At 44.4% G+C, this 26,701-nt stretch overlaps 2 protein-coding genes across 4 annotated transcripts in view; one reads left to right on the forward strand and one right to left on the reverse strand.

Annotated features, from left to right (window-relative positions):
• Positions 1-17,876, forward strand: part of abcd4 (ATP-binding cassette, sub-family D (ALD), member 4) — a 46,012-nt gene extending 28,136 nt beyond the window's left edge. For all 3 annotated transcript variants that reach the window (XM_060829398.1, XM_060829400.1, XM_060829399.1), the window contains 8 exons: positions 3,083-3,303; positions 4,997-5,088; positions 6,075-6,111; positions 6,205-6,254; positions 8,380-8,432; positions 10,393-10,469; positions 12,564-12,679; positions 14,624-17,876. In XM_060829398.1, coding sequence (XP_060685381.1) covers positions 3,083-3,303; positions 4,997-5,088; positions 6,075-6,111; positions 6,205-6,254; positions 8,380-8,432; positions 10,393-10,469; positions 12,564-12,679; positions 14,624-14,686 — 709 coding nt within the window. In that variant the 3' untranslated portion in view covers positions 14,687-17,876. The remainder of the gene's footprint in view (positions 1-3,082; positions 3,304-4,996; positions 5,089-6,074; positions 6,112-6,204; positions 6,255-8,379; positions 8,433-10,392; positions 10,470-12,563; positions 12,680-14,623) is intronic.
• A 460-nt stretch (positions 17,877-18,336) lies between these two features.
• LOC132818219 (acetyl-coenzyme A synthetase 2-like, mitochondrial) overlaps positions 18,337-26,701 on the reverse strand; it is a 79,289-nt gene continuing 70,924 nt past the window's right edge. The window contains exons 11-14 of the mRNA XM_060829000.1: positions 25,407-25,534; positions 23,751-23,814; positions 23,323-23,444; positions 18,337-19,568 (exon numbers count right to left, since the gene is read on the reverse strand). Coding sequence (XP_060684983.1) covers positions 19,392-19,568; positions 23,323-23,444; positions 23,751-23,814; positions 25,407-25,534 — 491 coding nt within the window. The 3' untranslated portion in view covers positions 18,337-19,391. The remainder of the gene's footprint in view (positions 19,569-23,322; positions 23,445-23,750; positions 23,815-25,406; positions 25,535-26,701) is intronic.

Genomic DNA, 26,701 nt, shown 5'->3' on the forward strand with positions numbered 1-26,701 from the left:
TGTCTCAACCCCTTACCTTTCTCTGGTTTCTCCCCTACCTTTCTGCGCGTCTTCTCCACATTTTATTATCTCCTGTTTCCTTAACTCTGTACCCACTAAATTGCTGAACGCCCAAAGTCCCTACTTGCTTTCCATGTTGGCTAGTACTGATGGTTCTCTGTCTTCAGATTCTCCTTCAAATCTGCTACTTTGTGCATCTCTCCTGAAAAGAAAAAGGTGACCATTTACTCAACCATCCTTGCAGACTCCCATTTCCTGCCACGCCATTCCTCTCCAACTCCCAAATCCCAGCTTATTTTTCCCAGAGCTCCACGTTTGAGACCATGTGCTCGGTTTCTGCCTCTGCTGCAGGACCAAACGGTTCCTGTCCAAGTCGGAACTGGTGACCTGTGTGACTGTAACAGGGGAGAACTCTCCTTCCTCAAGCTTCTCGACCGGCCCGCAGCCCCATCCTCCTCCAACACCTCTCCACCGCTGTCTAGTCAGGTGAGACTGCTCTCACCTGGATCCATTCTTAGAAGAATGAGGGGGGGAGTCTCATAGAAAGGTGTAAAGTCCTGATGGGCTGGGTCAGGCTAGATGCAGGAAAAGTCTTCCCAATGTTGGGGAATTCCAGAACTAGGGGTCACAGTTGAAGAATAAGGGGGTAAGCCATTCAGGACTGAGATGAGGAAAGATTTCTCCACTCAGAGAGAACCTGTGGAATCCTCTACCACTGTTGGGACCAGTTGGTTAGATATATTCAAGAGGGAGCTGGACGTGGCCCTTAACGGCTAAAGGGATCAAAGGATATGGGGAGAAAGCAGGAATGGGATATTGAGATTGCATGATCCACCATGATCATATTGAACGGTAGTGCAGGATCAAAGGGTCAAATGGCCTACTCCTGCACCTATTTTCTGTTTACCTATGGAATCATATCGAGCATATCACTTGCAATGCCCCTGTTCCTGGCTTCCACACCATTGCCTGTTGTCCCCTGTCCTCCTGGTCCCTGATATATCTCAAAGCTGCCCCCTTGGTGACAAGAGCCAACCTAAGGCATCAGTTTCCCCTACAAATGTGAGAGTGACATCTAGTGCTACCTCATCACCATCTCTCTCAATCCCCTCCACTGTCCCAAACTATCTTTTGATCTTTTCACGGGATGTGGGGTGTCTGGGCAGCCTATAGTGCTCACTCCTAACTGCCCTGTAGTAAATGGCAGTGAGCTGTCTCCCATTCCGTTTGGTGTAGGTACACTCCCAGTGCTGTTGGGAAGGATTTTGACCCAGTGACAGTAAAGGAATAGTGATATAGTTCCGATTCACCTGTTAAGTAAAATGGAGCACCGACAGAAAATCAACCCCTTGGGGGAAAATAGGAAAATAAATTAGAATTAGAACCTGGCCCAATCTCCTCGTGGAGAAAGTGACGACTGCAGATGCTGGAGATCAGAGATGAGAGTGTGGAGCTAGAAAAGCACAGCAGGTCAGGCAGCATCCGAGGAGCAGGAGAAACAAAGTTTTGGGCATAAGCCCTTCATTAGGAATCCTCTTCTCTGTCCCAGCAATAAGGAAAGGGCTGTATCCATCCTGTGTAAGGTGATTAAGGACTACTATATCATAGACAGTCTGAAATAATACCCTGTTTAACACCATTCCTGGGAATATGTGAAATTGGCTGCTTTATGTTGAAAACCTTTGTGGCAGCCTCAAACTTAACCTGTCACATGATCCTGATGATAAAGAGCACTGGAGGCTTTCAGTCAAGTTGTGCCAACCAGACACTGAGACCACATGATATAGGAGCAGAATTAGGCATTTTTTTATTCACTCAGGAGTCTCCGGCCAGGCCAGCATATATTGCCCATCCCTAATTGCCCAGAGAGCAGTTAAGATTCAGCCACATTGCTCTGCGTCTGGCGTTATATGTAGGCCAGAACAGGTAAGGATGACAGATTTCCTTTCCTGAAGGACATTAGTAAACCAGATGGGTTTTCCAACAATTGACCATGATTTCACGATCATCGTTAGACCCTTAATTCTGGATTCTTTATTGAATTCCGCCATCTGCCATGGTAGGATTTGAATGCAGGTTTCCAGAACATTAGCTGAGTTTCTGGATTATTAGTCAAGCGATAATACCACTAGGTCATTCAGCCCATCACGTCTGCTCCTCTGTTTGATCATGGCTGATATGTTTCTCAACCCCATTCTCCTGCCTTCACCCAATATCCTTTGATCCCCTTACTAATCAAGAACCTATCTATCATTGTCTTAAGTGACAGCCTCCACAGCTTTCTGTGGCAATGAGTTCCACAGATTTACCACCCTCTGGCTGAAGAAATGTCTCCTCCTCTCAGTTCTGAGGGGTCACCCCTTCACTTTGAGGCAGTGCCCTCGGATCTTAGTCTCTCCTACTCATGGAAACATCTTCTCCACATCCACTATATCCACTTTTATTTCTGTAACTTCTTTCAGATCTCAAAGCACTTCCCAGCTGTCAATATATAGTCACAATTGGAATGTAAAATATGTGGCGGACAGTTTGCCTGTGGTAAGCTCCCACAAACAGTAATATGATAAACTGTTCGTAATATTATCCAAGGGGTAAATATTAGCCAGGACGTTGTGGAGATTTTGTTCACTTCTAATTACAGTATTACCAACCACCCGGGGGGGGCCAAACAAGACCTTCATGTAATGTCTTAAGTAAAAGATGGCGTTCTCCGACCTGGTGCTACAGTGGAATCACAGATGAGTTTATGTGTTTAAGTCTCTGGAGTGGGACTTGAACTCACAGCACTGAGCCAAGGCTGACACCTGTAAGTGAGATGCTGTTGGCTGCTATTAAGCAATATATTTCACTCCCCCCCCCCCCCCCCCCCCCCCCAACAATATAACCCTAACCAGGTGCACTCACACAAACACACACACACACTCATTCTCCGTGTCCCCCACACTCACTCTCTCTAGCTTTTGCTCAAGCACAATGTCTCTCAATGTCTATGCATGTTGTTTGTAGACACATTACGCAGTGTTGGAGGCTATCAGCGTCACAAAGTACAATAGGCTCACACTGTTATTATGGTGTTCTCCAGGGACAGTTTAGATTCAGAAGAGGAGGACGAGGAAGATTCTGGTGATGTGGCCTTTATCTTGGAGCAGGTCTCCTTTACTGCACTGTCCTCCAAGGAGGTGCTAGTGGAAAACCTAACCCTGACAGTCATCGCGGGGCACAACCTCTTGGTAACGGGCAACACTGGCTCTGGAAAGACCACTCTGTTACGGGTCCTGAATAGACTGTGGGAGACAGCTCACGGTAAGATTTGACCAATGTTGTGAAACCATTCCAACCAAGCAATCCCCTGATCCTCTGTGCTATTGCTCTTCTCTCACTGGGCACTGATCGCCAACTCTGCAGTACAGAGGGATCTGGGTGTCCTGGTATATAGATCGCAAGATGTTAGTCAGTTGGTACTGCATGTAATTAGGAAGGTGAATAGAATGTTATCATTCATTGCAAGGTTGAATAGAATATTATAATAGAGATGTGTGTTAGAGTTGAAGAGGCCATTGGTGAATGAACACCTAGAGTCTGTGTGTAATTTTGGTCACCTTTATTGACAAAGGACATAATTGCAGATGAGAGTATTGGGTTCTCATATGAGGAAAGGTTGGACTTGTATCCATTAGCGAAGCAGACTCATGGCAGTGGTGATGTTGAGTTTGGGCCAGTGTGATGCATGGTGGTATCAGTGGTGTCTGCATTGGTGAGATCCAATGAGGACTCATAGTGGCAAGGGGGTTTGTGGAGGTGAGATAGCGCTGATGTGTGGTAACTTTTGTTCCATTGGCAGCGACGCTGCAAAGGGCAGAGTACTTAACGAGAAGGGCTGTAAAGTTGGGCACTCTCTCTTGCTTTCATTTTTCGGCCTTTGCATTCTACATTTTGGTTTATTTTTAAGATGGCACCAAAGAATGGCAACACTGTCCAACACTTTACACTGTATTTTGTAACGAGATACCTATGACAATAAATCAAACCAAATCATTGAAATTTAGAGGCATGAGAAGATCCTGAAGGGACTTAATATGCAGCAACAATGAAAGAGTGTTTCCCGTTGTGTGAAAGTCAAGAGCTAGGGAACGTCGTGTAAAAATAAAAAGTCTCCTATTTAAAATAGAGATGAGAAGAAATTTTTCCCTCAAGTGGTCTTCAGTCTGTGGTACTCTGTTTCCCCAGAGAGCAGTAGAGGTTGGCTGATTGAATACTTTTGGGGCAGAGTAGATAGATTCTTGATTGATAAGGAGTCAAAAGTTATTGAGAAAAAACAGAGGAAGATGGATTTAAGGCCACAGTCACATAGGCTATGATCCTGTCGAGTGACTGAGCATGGTCAAGGGTCCAATGGCCTACTCCAGCTCTTAATACACATGCTCGTACGTACTCGTGTTGTTACCGTTAACTCAGATTCTCTCTCCACAGCTGCTTCCTGACCTGCTGAGTGTTTCCAGCATCATCTTGGTTTTGTTTCGGGTCTGAGTGTCTGAGAAACCACAGTGAGGAAGAGGTCAGAATCCTCAGCTCTCTGTGGAGTAACACTTGTGTTTCACAGTGTGAGAGCATCATCCATGGGCAGAGTGAGGAGTGGAACCACATCCCTCCCCCCCCCCCCCCCCCCCCCCCCCTCGGTTTGGTTGATGGCTGTAATAGCTGTGCTGGAGAATGATGTCACTGGTTCCTCCCAGGCTTGACTTTCTCTGCTGTACCCCCCCACCCCTCAATCATGCACAGACACACACGCACACACATGCGCACACTGACACAAGCGCACACACTCTTCCACAGAGGCAAAGAGATGTAGTATAGCTGAACCCAATCAGCAGGTCACTTTTTTTGGCCTTGCAGCTACATTTTTAGAACGTTACTCAAGTCATTGTTTCTTGAATTATGTGCATCATAATTGAATTGAAAAGGCGAGTTGTTGAAAGGCTGTACTCTTTACTTGCAGGGTCTGTCCACATGCTGACTTCCTTTGGGCCCCGTGGAGTTATGTTTTTTCCCCAGAAGCCATACTTCACTGATGGAACTCTGCGAGAACAGGTAAAAACGATGGGTTTGATTCATCCACATGGATGCCACTTATGCATTTATTGCCCATCCCTAATTGCCCCAGAGAAGGTAGTGGTTAGCTTTCCTCTTGAATTGTAGCAGTCCTTGGTGTTCAGGGATACCCACAGTGCTGTTCAGAAGAGAATCTGGATTTTGACCCAGCGACAATGGAGGAAAGCCGATTATTTTCCAAGTTAGGCTGGTGTGTGGTGGGCAGGAGAACTTGCAGATGATTGTGTTGCCATACATCTAATACCTTGTAGATGTTAGAGGCCAAGGGTTTGGAATGTGCTTCTGGAGGAGCCTTGTTGAGTTACAGCAGTGCATCTAGTACTTGGTGCACAGTACTGTCACGGTGTCAGGAGTGTTGCGGGGGGGGTGCCAGCCATGCCAGGCTCTTTGTCCTGAATGAATGTCAGGTGTTAGGGCAGCAGGAAGTTGGAAGGGAGGAAATTGGGAGTTGGAGGTTTAAAGAAACTCCGTGGACGTGTCAGAGGGTGGAAAAGGCCTCTTGCATACAGGCTGCCTATAGGAGTATCCTGATCACTGTCACAGGCTTCTTTTGTTTTACCTCCACCCCTGCTTACCTCTGTGAACTTCACAGACTGCATACACAGTGATGTTACAGAGAGGAAACAGGCCATTCGGCCCAACCGGTCTGTATTGGTGTTCACCATTCTCAGCTCAAACTCCTCCTTAGCCTTAAATCACTCCCATATGTTCATTGAGCTATCTAATCAGAAAGGTGGGAGAGTCCTTGGACAGGGAGAGTATGGGGACCATGAAAGAGGAAATTAGAGCTCTCGGGAAGGAAGGGCAGAGTTGTGGAATGAAAGAATTCAGGGGAGAAAATGCCAAGAGCTAGACATTGTAATGTTCTCAGGGCAGAGTGATTGGGAGGGCTGTGTTTAAATGAGCTGCTTGAAAATCAATTTATAAAAATGTTTCCGTTTTTGTCTGTCTTTTTTTGAAAACAGGTAATTTATCCTTTGAAGGAAATCTACCCAGTTACAGGTATACAGCATCATGTGCCAAGCCAACTATTCACAGCAGCAGTTTGTTGACTGAAGTACAGAGGTGACTATTTTGATGCATTATTTCCCTCAGGTTTACCAGATGACGAGAGAATCATCCGCTTCTTAACATTGACCGGATTGGTGAGTCATTGATAACTCATTCCTTTTACTGGCACCAGGGCAGAGTTTACACGGTTCAGCATTTACAACGCAAGCACTTCACACGCGTTTGCAATTTGATTGAACGTGTGTTAGAGTTGCCCTCAGCCCCACACATCTCCCACTCATCACTCTGGTCTTACTTATCTGCCATTGCCCATTGGCCTACATGTGCCTCACACTTAGAAATCCCCGCTTGCTCAGATCCCTGCACAGCGCTGCCTCCTCCATCTCTGTGCTTCAATGTTTGTATTGTTCTGGTGTTAATACCATCTACTGTTCGGGGCTGGTTCGCAATCCAGAGGAGCGCCAACAGTACAGGTTCAGTTTCTGCTTCAGCTCAGGTTACCATGAAGGGCTCTCCTCTTCAACTTCTCCCCTCATCGAGGCATGGTGACCTTCAGGTTCAACCAAGGCCAGTCATTTCTCTCGAATGAGTGAGCATTCCTACTTTTTACCATTTGCTCTGTTTCCAATGTGTTCATTGTAGGAATGAAATTAGGTGGCCAAGAACTCTAAAAAAGTTTTGTCTGAATTGCACACACTCCAGGGTAATTAGGGATGCGCAATAAATGCTGGCCTACAGAGTGGCACCCACGTAGATGAATCAAACCCATTGTTTTTACCTGTTCTCGCAGGGTTCCAGCAGTGAAGTACACTTTCTGGGGGAAAACCATAACTCCACGGGACCCAAAGAAAGTCAGCATGTGGACAGACCCTACAGTGCATTGCACACATGATGCAGGAGAGTAGGGATTTGACACTGAAGGACAGGCACAATAGAATTAACTGCAGGAAGGGATATGGGATATACAGAGCAAATTAGTTCTGAAATGGATGCAGTTATGAGGGACCTGGATTAATAGTTAACAAAACAGTTCAGCGTGAGGAAGGGCAGCTTGTGGTTGTTGTTTAAACTTTAGATCTTAATGGTGTTTTCTGGTAAAGTGTGCTTCAGTATCTACAATAAGCAGTATTCTTCAACAAGTAATAGGAGTAAAGATTGAAGTGTGGCTCTCCCTGAGTACCTATTTAAAGTTCTTTCATCCTGAGCAGTTTTAGGAGGGGTTCAGATGGATTAAATATAAAGTAATGGATACTCAGGAGTGATTACAGATGGAATCTGTAAGGGCCTCAGATGTTTTAGATATGGAATGATGGATATTTGAGAATAATTTACAGATTAGAATACATGCAAAAGATTCAGTTTGCTTCATATATATGAAAAGGATAGCCGACACTGAGTTACAAACTGCAGTCTAATTGTAGGACTCCAGTGGTTCATATATGGGATAATGGACACCTGCCTCATGTATGGTTTACTGGATACCTGTTTAAATTTTAGGATAATTTATACCTTGTTTATGTGTAAGACACCAAACCTCTGGCTATTACATATGGAATAATGAGTACCTGGTTTATGCATTGGATAACGGGTACCTGGTTTTTGCATAAGCTAATGGATAATAGTTAGTTATAGGATAATGAGTACAAGTTGTAATAATAGATACCTGGAAATGACTGGCTGGAACCAAATCAAGGGGATTGGATGGCATATTAAACTGTATATTGGGTTGATGTTTCAACTGGTTTTCTAACTGTGTATTTACATGTGTTATACCCTAGTGTCAAGTGATGTGTTGAAATTTCTTTCTTGTTAGTTAATGGAGTGTACTTTGTGTGTTCTCTGCCTTTAAAGAATGGTGCAGCAAATAAGGTGGCTGTTTGGCCCATTGTATCTTGCTGATTCCTAAATATCCAATTCATCCCCTATTCCTTCCACGTACAGGCCAGCTCATAAATAAATATACATGTAAAACACAAGCTACTTGACTCCATGAGAGATGCAGTGCTAATATTTCATGTTGAAGACTCCACTGAGGCTGCGTGATGTGCTGAGTATTTCCAGTAACTTCTGTCTTTGGCCCCCCTCATGAAGCTGGAAGATAATTGACTCTCCTGGCTGGTATTAAGAGGCACATTCTGAGCTCGATCTGATCAAGCACCTCCGCAAGGCTGATATAGACTCTAATCCTTATTTCCTTGGTCAACAACTTGGAACCTCAGAGAGTTACAGTCTAACTGATTTAGCTATTCTTGCATTAAGGGGTCACTCCTGAAGAGGACTGGTGGTCTGGATGAGAGAGTGGATTGGAACTGGTGAGACCGACTTTTATTTAGACTTTACATCTGAGTTTCTGACTTTCAAACTTGACACATTTTCGTGCAGATTTTCACTCTTATTGACAACAGGCACTGTTCCCATTGTGCCTGAAATTAAGAAGCAAACTGCAAGATTTTAGTCACTGCTAGTGGATTGTTTAAACTAACTCTGATCACAGGATGAGTCAGCACTCCTTTTTAAAGACTGAATTGGCAAACCATTCCTCTATGTATTAGATAACTGACAATAGTGAACATTGTCACCTGGGATGACAGGTCATTTTGTACCTTGATGATGTCTTCTGGTATTGGATATTCTTCAGAATTATTTCTCTCTGTCTGAATGTCTTTTGATATTTTCAGATTCCATACAGAATTATTTTGGCAGCCAACCACAGATTTTACACACACAGATCATTTTTCTCAATAGCAGTCCTCTTTTAGAAAAAAAAGTGTTTTCGAATTGAGGGGTAAAAACGCACATAGTATTTTAGGGTTCAAACGCATTGGCATAACAATTACATCGAGATGCAGATCAGTACAGGATTGCAGAATCTGCTCCAGTTGTTCCAGATTTGGAGGTGCCGGTGTTGGACTGGGGTACACAAAGTTGTAAATCACACAACACCAAATTATAGTCCAAAATGTTTATTTGGAAGTACTGCCTTACAGAGCGCTGCTCCTTCATCAGGTGGTTGTAGGAACAGCGCTCCGAAAGCTAGTGCTTCCAAATAAACCTGTTGGACTATAACCTGGTGTTGTGTGATTTTTAACTTTATCCAGTTGTTCAAGTTGAATATGGGGAATCCACTTAAAAGAATTAGATTTATTGTGACTTGGAGGGCACACAGCCCCTTGTCAGGGTTAGTGCCAGTTAGCCAGGCATTGTCTAGTGACGTATCACCATTATTAATGTATTAGATTAGATTCCTGACAGTATGGAAACAGGCCTTTCAGCCCAACAAATTCACACCGACCATCCGAAGAGTAACCCATTCAGACCCATTCCTCATCCCTATATTTACCCCTGACTAATGCAGGCAATTTAACATGGCCAGTTCACCTGACCTGCATATCTCTGGATTGAGAGAGGAAACTGGTGCACCTGGAGGAAATCTACGCAGATACAGGGAGAAGATGCAAACTCCACACAGACAATCGCCTGGGTTCCTGGTGCTGTCAGTCAGTAATGCTAACCACTGAGCCACCGTGCCGCTGACATGACGTTCTGTTACAATGAGTGTCAGCAAGCATGCAGCCAGTGAGTTTCACACTGTTACCTTCACAGCACCCAGTGGATATTGTCCAGGGTCCTGAGATTAATTATAGCATTGCTGAAAATGTGTTGCTGGAAAAACGCAGCAGGTCAGGCAGCTTCCAAAGAGCAGGAGAATCGACGTTTCGGGCATGAGCCCTTCTTCAGGAATCATGCCCGAAACGTCGATTCTCCTGCTTTTTGGATGCTGCCTGATCTGCTGCGCTTTTCCAGCAACACATTTTCAGCTCTGATCTGCAGTCCTCCCTTTCTCCTCGTTAATTATAGCAGCCCCACAATCAACTAACTCAGCATGAAGCAAGGGGTTTGGTTTGCTCTGTCATTCAGTGGGATAAATGTGTAGAGACTTCATAACAGTGGTGACATTATGGGAAGTAATATATCCCATGTAATGCTGCTGATTAGAGTTGAATTGTGGCATTTGTGTAATTTGAGGGATGTGGTGGATTGTTTTTGCTCAATTACTTTGGAAAAGCACGAAGGCATTTCAGAAAGATTTCCCCACCGTGGGTGATTTGCTGTGGATCATTGCCTGTTTGAGAAGGGGTTAGGTCAGTTTCTCAGTGAGTTAAATGGAATCATGGAACAGTTTGGTTCAGAGATCTGTTCTATTCATGCTTTCTTCTCTGACATGTCATGAAGAAGTGTTCAAGATCTGATTGGCCTCTTGTTGCTCACCAGGTACGATGTGCTGTCTCCTGGAGAAATGCAGAGACTGTGCTTCACTCGACTCTTCTATCACCAGCCCAAATATGCAGGTTAGTGTTGATCAGCCCTAAGCCACACCACAGGCCAGCCTGGCTTGGCAGGCTGGTTAACGCTGGGTGGGTCTCAGGGAACATCATCAGGTTAAGGCAAAGGGAACAGAGTTGGTGAAGAGTTGAGGCCAACACAGCTAGTTCCTGTTTTGAGCTATACTATAAGGGAAACACATTGGGTGAAGGCTGCTCTGAAAAAGTTGTCTCAGGCCCACCCAGGCTGGGCAGGTCATTACAGTCTGTGTCTCGTGTGGTGCAGCATGAAGATGAATGAATATGAGGACCAACTGATGACCTGTTTTATAGCCCATTGGAGTTTCCCTGGACTGTACTGCACCCAAGATAACACACCGACAAAGCCATTTACTGTGTATTGCTGGATGGTCTGAGAGATGGGTCTTTCTGCTTGTGTTTTATTTCTTAGACTCATTATAGAAGGGCCATGGAGTCAAACATTACCTCTGTTTTCTCTTCACATATTTTTGTTGATTCTCTGTGGTATGTTGGTGTCCCTGGCTGGGCAGTATTTATTGACTGTCCCTAGTTGCCCTTGGCAAATCCATGTGCTGGAGGTAGACAATTAGGGAGGGAATTCTAGAATTTTGACCCAGTGACCGTGAAAGAACGACGATATATTTCCGAGTCAGGATGGTGAGTGGCTTGGGGGGGAACTTGCAAGTGATGGTGTGCCCATGTGTCTGCTAAACCTTAACCTTCCAAATGGAAGTGGTCATGGGTTTGGAAGGTGCTGTCTTTGGTGAATTTATGCAGGGCATTCTGTAGATAGTACACACTGCTGTTACTGAGTGTCGCTGATGGAGGGAGTGGATGTTTGTGGGTGAGATGCCAAACAAGTGGGCTAATTTGTTCTGGATGGTGTCGAGCTTCTTGAATATTGTTGGAGTTGCACCCATGGAAGCAAGTAAGGAGTTTCCATCACACTCCTGACTTGTGCCTTGTAAATAGTGGAGAGACCTGGAGAGTCAGGAGGTGAGGTACACATGCTTGATTCCTAGCCTCTGACCTGCTCTTGTTGCCATTGTGTTTATGTGGCTAGTCCAGTTGAGTTTCTGGTCAATGGTACCCCTTAAGATGTTAATGGTGGAATATTCAGTGATGGTAACGCCATTGAATGTCAAGGAGTGGTAGATACATTGTCTTTTATTAGAGATGGTCATTGCCTGGCTTGTGTGGGGCTCAAACTATCTGTCAGCCCAAACTATTGTCCAGATCTTGGTGCATTTGAACGTAGACTGCTTCAGTAGCTGAGGAGTCGTGAACTGTGCTGAACGTTGTGCAACAATCTGTGAATGTCCCCTCTTCTGACCTTATGATGGAGGGAAGATCTGCTGAATTTCTCCAGCAATATCTTTTTGTTTGTATTTTATTCTTAATTTGTTTCTGTCCTAAAACTGTCATATTGATAATAACGCTGTGAAATTTGGATAATGCATTGGATCAGGACAGTACATCTCCATTTTTTAAAAAAGAACTTGGCTTAATTTCATCCCAGTGTAATGGCATGAATATCACGTGTTGTAAGGGTGATACCTGGACAGTCTCAAACCTGTTCACCAGTGAATGTAATATGAATGCCAGTTATCACGTGGACTAGATAAGGGAGAGCTTGCTTACCACATGGAGTCATGGAGGTGAATAGTGTAGGTGCCTTTAACAGGGGAAGTTACATGGCGGAGAAAGGGATGGAGGATTATGTCAAACACATTTGGCTTTGAGGGGGTTCATGTGGAGCTACAGTACTGGCATCGAACCATCAGCTGAGAATTCACTGCCTCAGGATTAGATTCACAGCCCTATTGGTTCAAAATGTCTCCCAATGTCAGTCAAACATGGCCAACCCTTTATCTTGAGGTTCTGACTCCTGCCCAACCCTTGACAAGTTCTTGGATCTGCAACCAGAGGAAAAGCTCCATTCCTACCCCAACAAGCCCTCGAAGGATCTTATACATTCCAAAGGGATCAACCCCTTGTTCTTTTGAGCACCATCCAGCCCAACCTTGTCCTTCCAGGTATCCCACTTTGATTGGAATTTGCAAGCTTCTGATTCTTAAGCAGTCCTTCTTCTCTTCCCAGTGTTAGATGAAGCTACAAGTGCACTGACAGAGGAGACCGAAAGAGAGCTGTACCACACCTGCAAGCAGCTGGGCATGACTGTCATCAGTGTGGGTCACCGCAGCAGCTTGGAGAAGGTAGGAGACCATTAACTCTACCTCAAGAGAAATTTCTAACCCTTTCACTGAGTGTCAGTGGATGCAAAGGCTACAAAGTGCAGGGCTTCACAGGCTGTAGGTCGTGAGGCTGGTGGAGTTTAGATTTAGATTAGATTAGATTCCCTACAGTGTGGAAGCAGGCCCTTCGGCCGAGCATGTCCACACTGGCTCTCCAAAGAGTAACCCACCCAGTCCCGTTTCCCTCTGACTAATGCATCTAACACTATGGGCAATTTTCCATGGCCATTTCACCTGACCTGCACATCTTTGGACTGTGGGAGGAAACTGGAGCACCCGGAGGAAACCCACGCAGACACAGGGAGAATGTGCAAACTCTACACAAACAGTGGAATCGAATCTGGGACCCTGATCCTGTGAGGCAGCAGTGCTAACCACTGAGCCACCATGCTCCAATACAGCACCTCTGACAAAGTACAGAGTCTTCTAAATGTTTTAATAGTGACATAGCCTTCCTGCTTGCTCTTGCATTAAATAAAAAACAAACGGTATGGTTGGTACTTTTTAATTTAAAAACCTTGAGGATTAGAAAGCTTTACTGTCCACTGCCCTCCCCTACATCCTGCTCTCTCCCTCATTTCTCTCCTGACTATCTTAGTCGTTCCTCTCCTCGCGCTCTCCGTCGTTCCTCTCCTCGCGCTCTCTGTTGTTCCTCTCCCCACTCTCACATGTCTGAGGTCCTCCCAGCAGCAAAATGTGGGTCACAATGTAAAGATGTTTGGGAAGCCCTGTTATTGTAGTTCTGGGTCTCAATCAAAGCTATTGGGGAGAAGTTTCTGTGGTTTATATTAAAGATATCCAGCAAGACAAGGCAGGAATGGGTACCACGGTTCCTCAGTGGTTGGCAGAAGTGCCTCATCCCGCCAAGGAGCCGAGTTCGATTCCAGCCTCGGGTAATTGTGAGTTTACATGGTCTCCCCGTCTCTACGTGCCCCCTCTTCACCCCCCACCCCTCAGCAGTCCAAAGATATGCAGGTTAGGTAAATTGGCCATGCTATATTGCCCCATAATGTCCAGGGATGCTTAGGCTGGGTTTGTATGCGATAACGGGAATAGGATGGGAAGTTGGGTCTGGGGAGTTGGTGCAGACTTGATGCACTGTGGGGATTCTGTGATTCTCAGGATGGATGTTCCAGGCATGAGCATGTTTAATTCAGGCCTAGCTCAAGGTCCTGCTCAGGAAATCCTCTTGAGCAATCCTCCTCCTTCCCAACTCTCTTTGATGATGTTTAAACTTCTCACACTAAAATGTTCTCCGACCCCTCCAGGGAAAAAACAGGGAGTGACTGGTTCAGTAGAGTGTTTTCAATCTCTCAGGTTCACTGGTAGGTCCCGAGTTTAGACCAACAGTCTTGCCCAGTCGTGAGGACGCTACAGTTAGTGTCAGCCCTACCATTCTGTGCTGATGGGGAGTATTGACTAGATTGCGATGCTTAGCTTGTGGCATCCTACTGGAAACAGGCTAATAATTGGCCCAGATTAGTGTGGTGCTGGAAAAGCAAAGCAGTTCAGGCATCATCCGAGGAGCAGTAAAATCGACGTTTCAGGCAAAAGCCCTTCATCAGGAATACAGGGCAGAGTGCCTGAAGGGTGGAGAGATAAATGAGAGGAGGGTGGGGGTGGGGAGAAAGTATAAATAGCCCAGCCATTTTTCTGATTTTGGATACACTGGTGAAGTGGGGGTGAGTTGGTGTCTCCTGAGTCACCTGTTGTACGTCAACAGTTTGAGGAGTCAGGGTGGAGTGGGGAAATTGCTGGGAGGTGGAGGAATATTTTTAATTAACAATAATCATTCTTTAATTTTCCATTTCCTGGCAGTGCACATTCTGAGAGCAAGGAAATGATCCACTTAAGTTTCAATGTATCAATCAATGTTTATTTCTCTGCCCCTCTCTCTCTGGACAGCACCATGACTCCATGTTATTCCTGTTTGGAGATGGGAAATGGGAGCTGACTAAAATCCACTAAACACGGGTGAAAGATAACAAGGCCGTGCTGACACTGATTCCAGCTGCTGTTCCTATGTCCCTAGGCTGGGCCAAGAAGACAAGCAAGTGTCCGCAGCGTGGCTGGACTCTTCAACTCTACCTCATGTTTCCCTCTCCTCATGTTTTCCTGGAGGAAGGTTTTTAATAATTGTGTCGTTTTGATAATTTTAGAGCCAAAGCAATGTATCAGTGTCAACAGATGAGTGCACCTTTGGGATGGGACTCCACAACATGCCCCAAGCCGAGGGTTGTGTAGCTTGAGTTTACTTTTGATAGTACGTCCACAGATAATGATTCTATCCCAGCTGCTAAAGACCGAAGAATGCTATTTAAAAATAAAAACCGTAACCACTCCATATTTTTCAATACAGATCTTTACAAACTGCTGTAAAGATTTTTTTTTGTTTTAGAACTGGTGACCAATCTCTCTCGCTGTGCAATCTCAATTAGGATCAGCCAGACTAAGTAATCAAACCAGGGACTTATGGTTTGTGTGTCACTGTCTTTCTCCAACTAAGTGAGTGATCAGGAGGGTGGACACTGATTCGTGGTCTGTCGCTGAGTCATTGTAGAAGATACAAACACCTGAACCCTGGTGCTCTAAAATTCATTAGCTTTCTTCAAATGCAGCCAGCTGCAGTATCAACCCAATGTAGTGGAGCTACTGGCATGTAATCAGCAAGATGGAACATCCTGTACAACTGAGCATCAGCATCTTCTCCAGATGCTGGTTTTTCTGCCACTGTATTCTCTGTACTCCAGCTTTAATGCTGTCTGTTGGACTGGTTCTCTTGGGGGTAGCTCCAAGAATTAGATAACCAGGCACTGGCTTTGGCAAAACACAGCACCATTTGAGAGATCAGTCCGCAGTTTGGACAAGGGTAGGTGAAATGCTTAATCCATGGTTTTGGATATGGGGAAATATTCTATCAACCCAAGAGGCCCTAATGTGAGGCCTACTGAATTACACCAAGTATCGGGGGAATGGGTCTGTGCGGGAACACTGGAGAAAGCTGAGCACCACATTCCATGATGCGGAGGTGCTGCTGTTGGACCTAGTAGACAAAACGCCAGATTATATTCCTACAGATTATATTTATTTGAAATCACAAGCTTTCAGAGCACTGCTTCGTCGTCAGGTGAAGATTCAATATTAGCATCTCCTGATCTTCTATCCTTCACATGATGAAGGAGCAGCGCTTGTGATTTCAAATAAACCTGTTGGACTATAACCTGGTGTCATGTGACTTCTGACTACTTCCACAGACATTCAGTGGGACCTCAATGAAGCAGAGAATCTTAATGGGTGCAGATAAGGTGATCCTGAAATATTACCCTTTGTTAGACTAGAAGGATCAGAAGACATTAGTTTAAAGTAAATCTAAAACACAGTTTAGTAAAGATGTCTTCACTGGCTGAATCATTATCTTTCAGAGCATAGTAAAGATTAAATATTCAGGGCCATTTAAAGCAAAGCACGGTGCTCGAGGGATACATATATGTGGGAGCAATAGGCTTCCCTAATCCCTGTAGCAGTTTCACACTGGACTCAAAACGTAAACTCTATTTCTCTCTACAGATGCTGCTAGATCTGCTAGATTGAACGTGTCCCCTTTCTTCAGCACTTCCAGTTTTTATTTCAGATTTCCAGTAACTGCAGTATTGTACTTTTATTACCTAATCCTTGACCTTTGTGAACACTGGGGACAGAGAAATGAGAAGCAGTTCTAAAAGCAGCTGGAAGTTGAGAGCAGAGTAATTATCGGAATATAATATTTAGAGTAGTGTCATCTATTCTAATTCTTTAATGTTCTAATGAATCAGAGCATTCACAATTTTGCTGAGCATCTGAATTTCTCAAGATGAGACATGTCTTTGTTTGATAATGAAATACCTTTTCTACTTTCCCTTCCCTGGGACACTGATTAAATGTCAAGTAAAGGTCCCTATCCTCAGCCAATAATGTGCATTAATTACCTCCCACAGTCAGAACAATATAAAACTGAAAGTGTTGGACAAACTCAGCAGGTCCAGCAGCATTTGGGGAAAGAAAAACAGTTAACATTTTGAAGAAGAGTTATGGACATCGAAACATTTTCTGTTCCTCTCTTTCTCTCTCTCTATATACAGAAGGTGCCAGACCTGCTGAGTTCCTCTGGCAGTTTGTTTTTCTTTACAGATCTCCAACATCCACAGTATTTTGTGTTTGTCAGAATGACATAGCCTGCTCGGTCATGAATATTGACATATCTCAATGACTGTGTTCAATGTCTAATTGAGTTAAGGTTCTTCTAAAGTGTAACTCTGATTTTGTGAGTTTATTGGATGTGTGCCACAAAAGAGGGTCTCGTATGTGCAGTGAATACCCTCTGACCTTCTGGGTTCGTGTCCCAGACAAAACTCAGTGTCCAAGGGTGGTGTATTTACAATACAGCTGTGCTGGCTAAGTATCAACTTGCAAATCCTTCCCAACATCCAGTGTTAAGATCAGGAGTGATTCCTGATCACCAGTATGGAGGAAGGGACATTGGATCTACCATCTACCAGCCAACAACATATATGTCAATGTCTATGTTGCCCAAGGAACTTGGACTCCAAGTGAATTCTAACATATGATGGTGATATGTGTTACAAACAACTGGGAGGCACTAGGTAGGAGGAGCAGACATTCAGACCTGCTGTTTGTGAGCTAGCCCTCTGCCTCAGTGGGTGGTGTGATCACCAATGCAGAAGAGCACGACCTGATTACGAGCTTGGAACTTTGCAAAGGTAGCCTAACCTCAGTTCAGGCTGAGCCTGCAATTGGACACAGCATCTAGCCAGGTTTTCCTGTCCAGCCATTATTAGTCTCCTGACCCTCTCCAGTGACCAGTGCTGCAAAATGCACTCCTCTTTCTCCAATGAGGAATGATTTATGAATATCTGTTGACATTCACAGTCCAGACTCATTGCTAGTCAGTGATAACCAAGGGTGAACCTTTTTGAGTCTCTGTCTTCCGAGGAAGAGATTGGATAGGAAGATATGAGATGAAGAAAGTAGAGGTTGCCAGCATTCCAGTTTTGACTACAGTGTTAGAGTATATAATATGACATCTCCTGTCTGTCACTGTGCCTGATACTGAATCTCCTAATCATGTTATAAGCTTTAAATAATTAAAAATATACACAAATATTAGCCTTGTTCTGCATATCTTTGAAATTTTTTAATGCATTTATAAAAGGTTCACTTTTAAAAAAGACAAAGCAAAGGAATGCTGGTTAAGTTGATTTCAGATGTAGGAAAATCCTGGGGGGGGGGGGGCAGAGAAAAGGAACATAGGATTTGGAAGTAAGAGTAGGCCATTTGGCCCTTCAAGCTCATTCTGCCATACAGTAAGATCATGGTTCGTCCGATTATAGTTTAAACCCCACTTGCCTGAGTCACCTTTTCCCCTGCACCTTGACTCCTTGTGAAGCTCCCATTTAATACACTCCCATTCAAGGGTGATGGGAGCAGCTACCCCAATCTGCAACAGTCCAACCGAGGTGAGAGCACAATGGAAAGGAAAGTCCGGGCACGGCCCTACATTAACAACAAATCCTGGAGGCACCAGGTACTTGCCTGGTCTACAGTGACACCATTCCCCCAGCTTCAATTACTAGTTTGCTCCAGAGAACACTTTGTCATTGAAGCTGAAAACAAACATCCAAAAGAAAAGTGAGTTTAAGTGAACCATGTTTCTCAGTTCGCAGATATTCAAGGCTAGGTTTGAGATTTATTTCCAGTAAAAATGGTGTATTGGATCAATCATGTTGGCCACTATTCAAGGAGTTGTGTGTTTAATAAGTCCAGAGGTCACTGAGGCAACCATGGCAACATTCAGCTTGCAAATTTCCATTGGTGCTAATCATTACATAGGACATTTCATGATGACCTGCTTTTAAAAATCAAAGTTCCTGCAGTCTTGTATTTTCTACATAACAAGCCAACCAAGGAGAGAACCTGAACTATTGAGGTTGAAGCTGTTCTCTGCCTTCTGTCAGTGAAGTGTACCTGAGTTTTAATCATGGCATGCAGCTCTTTAATTCAAAAACAAACAAGCAGGTTTGAAAAATAATGCTTTGGCAAGGATCATGTTGTGACTGTAGAGGAGCACAGAAGTCACTTTTTCTCTCTCTCATTCTTTCTCTCGAAATTCACAAGAGTTGGCGAGAGGGACCACCTCAAAAATCTGGCCTTCTGATCCTCCCAATATACTCCAGAGATGAAGCAATTTATCTGCAGTTTTGACAGAAATACCTAGCAGATACCATCAGAATGGTCAGACTGGATCATCGTACTGCTCCTTACCTGGGCACAGTGTATCGTCAATGTAAAATGTGAACCTTGGCTATTCACAGTGCCAAAGCATCAGCCATTCCACATTTCCCCCAGTTTGTTCCACACTCTCTCCTCTAGTTGTTGGATAGCCACAGTTCCTGCCACAGAGTGGTTGTCCTGTGAACTGTGATGGAGAGAGCACTGCTGGGTAATTCAGTTACAATGGCATTATAATAAAGAAACAGAGTTCCATTCCAGATTACACATCTCTGCAATGAGGGCTGTCAGGAGTTAGGTCATTTTGGTCATAATATGTTGCATTGAATATAATCTTTTAAAAATAAAACCGGTGTGTATTTAAAATCCCTGGCACGATGTCTCCAAGTTAATATTTAGCTTCATTTTTCTGAACCTGCTTATGGCCATCGATAATTTCCTGCACAGCTGTGTGATCATCCAGGGTAGTAAGGTCACCGAGCTCATCGATTTTATTTTCCACAATCTTCCTCAGAACTCGACGCATTATCTTTCCTGAGCGGGTTTTAGGAAGTCTGTGCACAATCTAGAAGGCAAGAAAGGGTCGGGTTTAAAGTTTCCTAGCGTTTGAGTCCATTGATGATGGGAGTGAGAAAACCACAGGGTAATCTACAGGCTGAAGGCTGAATTCAAATCCCCAGCTGGTTGCTTTTTCTTAATTCATTCAGAGGATGTGGGGGTCACTGGTCAGCCTGGCTTTATTAACCTTCCCTCATTGCCTAGATGGTAATTAAGTGTTTTCCACATTGCTGTGGGCTGCAGTCACATGTAGGCCAGACCAGGTAAGGATGACAATTTCCTGCCCTAAAGGATATGCGTGAACCGACAATTGGCAATGTTTTTCTTGCTCATCGTTAGACTCCTAGTTCCCAGATATTTATTGAATTCAAACTCCCAACATCTGCCATGACAAATTTGAACCCAGGTCCCCAGAACATTACCAGGTCTCTGGGTTAACAGTATTGTAATAAAAAACATTCAGTGATCACCTCCCCTTAAAGGTGCAGCTGCAGAACTTCATTTCATTAAATAAATAAATACCTGGATTATTTTAAATAAGTGTTAGTCATGGTAATCTTAAATGTGAAGCTACTGGATTGTAAAAATCCTATATGTGATTTCAGCCTCACTGGTGGATTGTGGTTGATTTTTAACGTCTCTGAAATAGCTGAACAATCAACTCAGCTGCATTCAAAAAGCCAGCTCTCACCTTCTTTAGGGCAATTCAGCATGCACCCTTGGATAAAATAAAATGTGAGACTTTTACAGAGCACTGTGGAATTGGTACATCTAAACAGACACAGGAAAATTACAAAATCAGAAACCAAGACGTTGCATTAGTCTCAAATTTAGTCTGATATTCCTGTCAAGTCCTTTTGGATGATTTACAACTTTAAAGGTACGACAAAAACACATTGTTGTCTTGGTTTGAGATTCTTTGAAATGTTTATTTGCTCAGATTTTGGGGCACTGTTTTACCTGCTATGCACTTGTCATGTTTATTTCACTTAGAGCAGATCCATTCTCAGGGCTTACCCCTCAGGGAGACAGTGGTGTCATGGCAATGGCACCAGATTAGTGTTACTTGAGGCTTTTGGACATGTGTCACATTGCAATTTGAATGCATTAATTATCTGGAATTGAAAGCTAATTTCAGTAATGGTGACTATGATGCTATCATCAATTGTTGTAAAATCCTATCTGGTTCACAAATATCCTTTAGGGAAGCCTATCAGCTATCCTTGCCTATATATGATTTCAGATATTCATCAATATGATTGACTCATAAATGCCTTTCTGAAATGGTCCATAAACTATTCAAGTTAGGCAGTGGCACTAAATACTGGCCAGTAATGTCTATCTATTGTGACAATACAAGAAATGGTGAATTTAACGGTGACTTAATTACTTGCAAAACACTGGGTTGAAATCATTGCACCCACATCCATACTCCATATTCTATCATTATTGATGATCATGCTTCCTCTGGTACGACTCAGACTCTGTGGGCAACTTGTTCTGCGATTCACTCAGCAATGTGTTCCCTCACCTGCTTGATTTTCTCCCCTTCCTAATCTTCTCCAGGGAGTAAGGCTGGTGTCCGATGGAGACCAACTCTCCAGTAACCTTTCTTTATCTAGAAATCTAGGTGTTGAGAACAGGAAAGGAAATTGACGAGCAAGGGTCGGGGGTATCCTCTTTTCCCCATGATAACAACATAATTCCTAATCAGGACGGTTTGTGGTCTGGAGGGAAACTTGCAGATGGAGAGATTGCCTTGTCCATCTCGGTGGTTGAAATCTCAGGTTTGCAAAGTGCTGTCAGACCGTAAGACATAGAAGCAAGAATAGGCCATTCAGTCATAGAGCTGCACAGCATGGAAACAGACCCTTCAGTTCAACCCATCCATGCCAACCAGATATCCCAAATAAATCTAGTCCCATTTGACCATTATTCCTCTAAACCCTTGCTATTCATATACCCATCCAGGTGCCTTTTAAATGTAATTGTACCAACCTCCACCACTTCCCATCACTTCCTCTGGCAGCCCATTCCATACACACACCACCTTGTGTGTGAAAAAGTTGCCCCTTAGGTCCCTTTTATTTCTTTGCCCTCTCACCTTAAACCTATGCCCTTTAGTTTTGGACTCCCCCAACCCAGGGAAAAGACCTAGTCTATCCACCCTATCCATGTCTCTCATGATCCATCAAGTCTACTCCACCATTCAATGAGCTCATTCCCATCTCCATTTTTTTCTTCCTTTTCCCCCAGAACCTTTAATTCCCTTGCTGATAATATCAATAAACTCTCCATTGGGGAATAGAATTCCAGTGTCCTTTACTGACCAAGGTGGGAGAATGCTAACTACTACACTAACCAGGATATGATAAGGTGGAGGAATCTTGGCGAGTTGCTGCAATATATCTTGAAGATAGTACACACAACAGTGACTGTGCATCAGTAATGAAGGGAATGAATACTGAAGGTGATGCTGATCAAGATGGCTGCCGCTTTGTAGATGTAATTAATCAGGAGGTTGTCAAGGGATTAAACAGCCTTTTAACATGCAAGGGCAAAATGTGTCGGCACAGGCTTGGAGGGCCGAAGGGCCTGTTTCTGTGCTGTACTGTCCTTTGTTCTTTGTAAATATCATTTCCTTTAAAAGAAGCCAAAACTTTTAAGAACAGTACTTCTCACTCAGCCCATAACAGCTTGTTAGTGATGAACTGCATAAAATATTCCAAAAATAAAACCTGTGCTCTACCAAGCCAGTCTGGGATCTGACTGGCCAGTATTACCATTCGCCAGGATCATAACAAAGGTGCTGAGCTTCTTAGTGTTGTTGGAGTTGCACTAATCTAGACGTGCAAAGCATTCCATCACACTCTTAATTTTTATAGGTGGAGAACCAGCAGGATTAACTCTGCCTCGTGGCTAGGCTGGCTCTGCCTCACTGTCTGAATCACTCTGCATCACAGTTCAGGCTGGCCCCATTGCATCATGGCCTGAGTCAGCTCTGCCCCAGTGCGGAGATTGATTCTGTACCTTCACTGTCTAGACTGGCTGACACTGCTCTCACTGGCTCATTACAGCATTGCCAGCCTCTGATCTGTCCTTCTGGCCTGTGGTTGATTCACTTTATGGTCGACGGTAGCCAAAGATTAACCTCACTAGACATCTCCATGATGATAATAAGGCAAGTTGGTTAGATTCTTTCCTGTTAGAGATGGTCATTGCCTGGCACCTTAGTGGACAAATGTTGCTGCCAGTTATCCCAACCTGGATGTTTTCCGGGTCTTTCTGTGTGTGAACATTAATTGCTTCACTATCTGAGGAATTCTGAATGGAACTGATCATCAGCAATCAGCCTCAGTTCTGACCTTAGGCTCGAGGGAAGGTCACTGATGAAGAAGCTGAAGATGATTGGGCCTAGGGTACAGTCCTGGAGCTGAGATCACTGACAAAAGGTAATTTCATCAATTCCAAAGTACAAACCTTTAAACCATTATAGCTGTCTGTGTGCCATGACCATGATATAAACTCTACCTGCAGGGAACAAAAGTACCAACTTACAGCCCCATACTCCATGGTACAAAGCACTGGAGAGCCAGTGCATGATCCTATCAGACTGCTGAGCACCTGTTGTTCTAGCCCATGGTGTTATAAATGGACAGCCCCATAGATTATGAACATTTTGAGTATACTGGAGTTAGTCTCAATCCTGTCCACTCTGCACAACATACGCAAGAAAGCAGGGATTGACGTCAGATCACTACCTGGATTTGATCAGGAGCAGCATATTTGGCTATCTTTTGGGAGACAATGTCTTTGAGTTCCTTATCGAAGACGTCCTCAGCAACGACCATCCCATCCTTCAGAACAATGAAGACATAAGACCCTGAGAAAAGAAACAGGAGTTTTTGGTTTTTCACTTTTACCCCAAGCACTGATCTTCCCCACAGTGAAACGCTCAAAATCTAAATCTGATCCACCCGCGATTGAAGGGCTATGAATTTGAGTGAGGGAAACATTGGCTGGGTCACTTGCTCCTTGTTTGTCTCATTAGTATCTCCTTTCCCTGAGGACAGGGGCTTCAGACCTGAGTCAGATGTGAACTTTGGCAGCAAGGGTGTCTGCAGCCATCACTCTTTATCCTGTCTCTGATTCTCCATGGAAACCAGAATGCTCTCGGTGCTGTCCTTACCTTCCCCTTTGATCTCGTGGGCACATCCAATGGCTGCAGACTCGGCCACAGCTTGGTGTTGGTTCTGAAAGTTCAAAGAAACCTTGCGGTCAGTGACTTAATTTGTTTGGCAGATTAAAAGCAGGCTTCTGGCCCAGGCACAGAGAAAGTGAGGACTGCCCTTTCCTGATGAATGGTTTATGCCCAAAACCTCGATTCTCCTGCTCCTCAGATGCTGCCTGACCTGCTGTGCTTTTCCAGTGGCACACTCTTGCTTTTGGCTCAGGCAGCTCGGGCCCAGATGTCAATCAGAGATGGTTAATGCAAGCACCAACTCGGCTGAAGAAGTTCAGTAATCCTGCTCTGAAACAGGCACAGGAGCCAGAGCTCACTTTTAAAATGAGGCTTCTGCTCCTTTCAGGCAGTCTCTGCAGCCACCTATGAAAAGGACCCAATCTAGCAAAAACTGGACAGCCAACACTGATTGAGTCCAGGCCTCTTCCCTGCAAAAGTGGTAAGCAAACAGTCAACTGGGCCCAATTATTATTAAATTCAGGAGACTCTGTTAGGAAAAATTGAAGAGACCGTTGCTCTGAGGGTGGTGCTTAATGCTTACAGCCTGGATATCAGCAATTGCAACACAGGAGCAGGAGTAGGCTATTCAGCCCTTCAATTGTGCTGCGCCATTCAGTATGATCATGGCTGAACCTCTAACTCAATGACATATTCCTGCCTTCTACCCACTACCTTTTGATTTGTTCAATATCTAAACACTTGCCTGAAAATTTTACACAATTCCACCAATGTAACTCCAGAAAGGATGGAAGTGTGTCACCAGCTCATAGTGAAATGTAGAGCTCATGAAACAAATTCCACCACAACCAATTTTAAAATCATAGAATCCCAACAGTGGGGAAACAGGCCATTTGGTCCCACAAGTCCACATCGACCCTCCGAAGAGAATCCCACCTGGACCCATTCCCCTACCCTATTACTCTACATTTCCCCTGACTAATGCATCTACCCTACGCATCCCTGAACAGTATGGGCAATTTAGATTAGATTAGATTACTTACAGTGTGGAAACAGGCCCTTCGGCCCAACAAGTCCACACTGACCCGCCGAAGCGCAACCCACCCATACCCCTACCCCTACATTTACCCCTTACCTAACACTACGGGCAATTTAGCATGGCCAATTCACCTGACCCGCACATCTTTGGACTGTGAGAGGAAACCGGAGCACCCGGAGGAAACCCACGCAAACTCAGTCGGGAATTGAACCCGGTTCTCAGGCGCTGTGAGGCAGCAGTGCTAACCACTGTGCCACCGTGCCGCCCACTATTTAGCACAGCTAATTCACCTAACCTGTTAATCTTTGAATGGAGGTGGCAATAAGAAAAAGGTAGCAATAAACATGGCTGTGTAATGTTGTAAAAACTCGACTGGTTCACCTATGTCCCTGACCCAGTTTCTATAAAAGTTACTGCCTCTCATCAATCAATGTGGGTTAACTCTCAAATTCCCTTGAAGTGGTCAAGTAAGCTAATATCAAATAAGCTCATCATCATCATCAGAGCACCCATAGATATTGAAATGATGGCCTCAGTAGGGCACACTTCCTGATAATTTTTTTAAAAATCTACAGTAATAGCTTTAATTCTTTCATTTCACTTACCACTGCACCTTCAATTTCAGCAGTGCCCAGCCTATGACCACTGATGTTGATAACATCATCCAACCTTCCTGTAATCTGGTAATATCCCTCTTCAGATCTGTATGCTCCATCTCCAGTGAAGAAATGGTCTGCAAGAAACAGAAGAAGGAACTGCATTAGAAATCCTTTTCTATATTTTTGGTCAGACTGATTGCTTCTTCTCCTCTCACGCAATGCGGGGTTGGTTCAACATAGAGTCACAGAGATATACAGCATGGAAACAGACCCTTCGGTCCAACCCGTCCAAATATCCTAACCCAATCTAGTCCCACCTGCCAGCACTTGGCTGTTATCCCTCTAAACCCTTCCTATTCATATACCCATCCAAATGCCTTTTAAATGTTGCAATTGTACCAGCCTCCAACACTTCCTCTGGTGGGTCATTCTATACATGTACCACCCTCTGTGTGACAAAGTTGCCCCTTAGGTCTCTTTTATATCTTTCCCCTCTCACCCTAAACCTATGCCCTCTAGTTCTGGATTCCCCAACCCCAGGGAAAAGGCTTTGTCTATTTACCCTATCCAAGCCCCTCATAATTTTGTAAACCTCTATAAGGTCACCCCACAGCCTCCAATGCTCCAGAGAAAACAGCCCCAGCCTGTTCAGTCTCTCCCTATAGCTCAAATCCTCCAACCCTTGCAACATCCTTGAGTCATACTGTCATAGAGACATAGAGATGTATAGCATAGAAACAGACCCTTCAGTCCAACTTGTCCATGCCGACCAGATATCCTGAACGAGTCCAGTCCCATTTGCTAGCACTAGGCTATTATCCCTCTAAACCTTTCCTATTCATGTACCCACATCACTGACTGTCCTCCAGATACCCCATACAATCTCTTAACTGGGAATAAAAACCAAAAGAACTGCGGATGCTGTAAATCAACAAACAAAAACAGAAGTTGCTGGAAAAGCACAACAGGTTAAGCAGCATGTGAGGGGCAGGAGAGTCAGCATTTCAGACATAAGCCCGTCATCAGGAACATTGCAGGGGAGAGAGCTGAGAAATAAATACGAGGGTGGGTCGGGGTGGGGGTGGGGCCAGGGTGAGGAAGGTAGGTGGAGGTTGATGATGATAGGTTGGTGGGGAGCATTGAGCAAATAGGTGGGAAGGAAAGGCCAAGAGGGCGATGCCGAGTTGGAGGGTTGGATCTGGGATGGGGTGGGGGGAGGCGAGATTTGGAAACTGGTGAAGTCAACATTGATGCCGTGTAGTTGTAGGATCCTGAGGCAGGAGATGAGGTGTTCTTCCTCC

The sequence above is a fragment of the Hemiscyllium ocellatum genome, chromosome 8 (assembly GCF_020745735.1).
Source record: "Hemiscyllium ocellatum isolate sHemOce1 chromosome 8, sHemOce1.pat.X.cur, whole genome shotgun sequence".
Classification (NCBI taxonomy): domain Eukaryota; kingdom Metazoa; phylum Chordata; class Chondrichthyes; order Orectolobiformes; family Hemiscylliidae; genus Hemiscyllium; species Hemiscyllium ocellatum.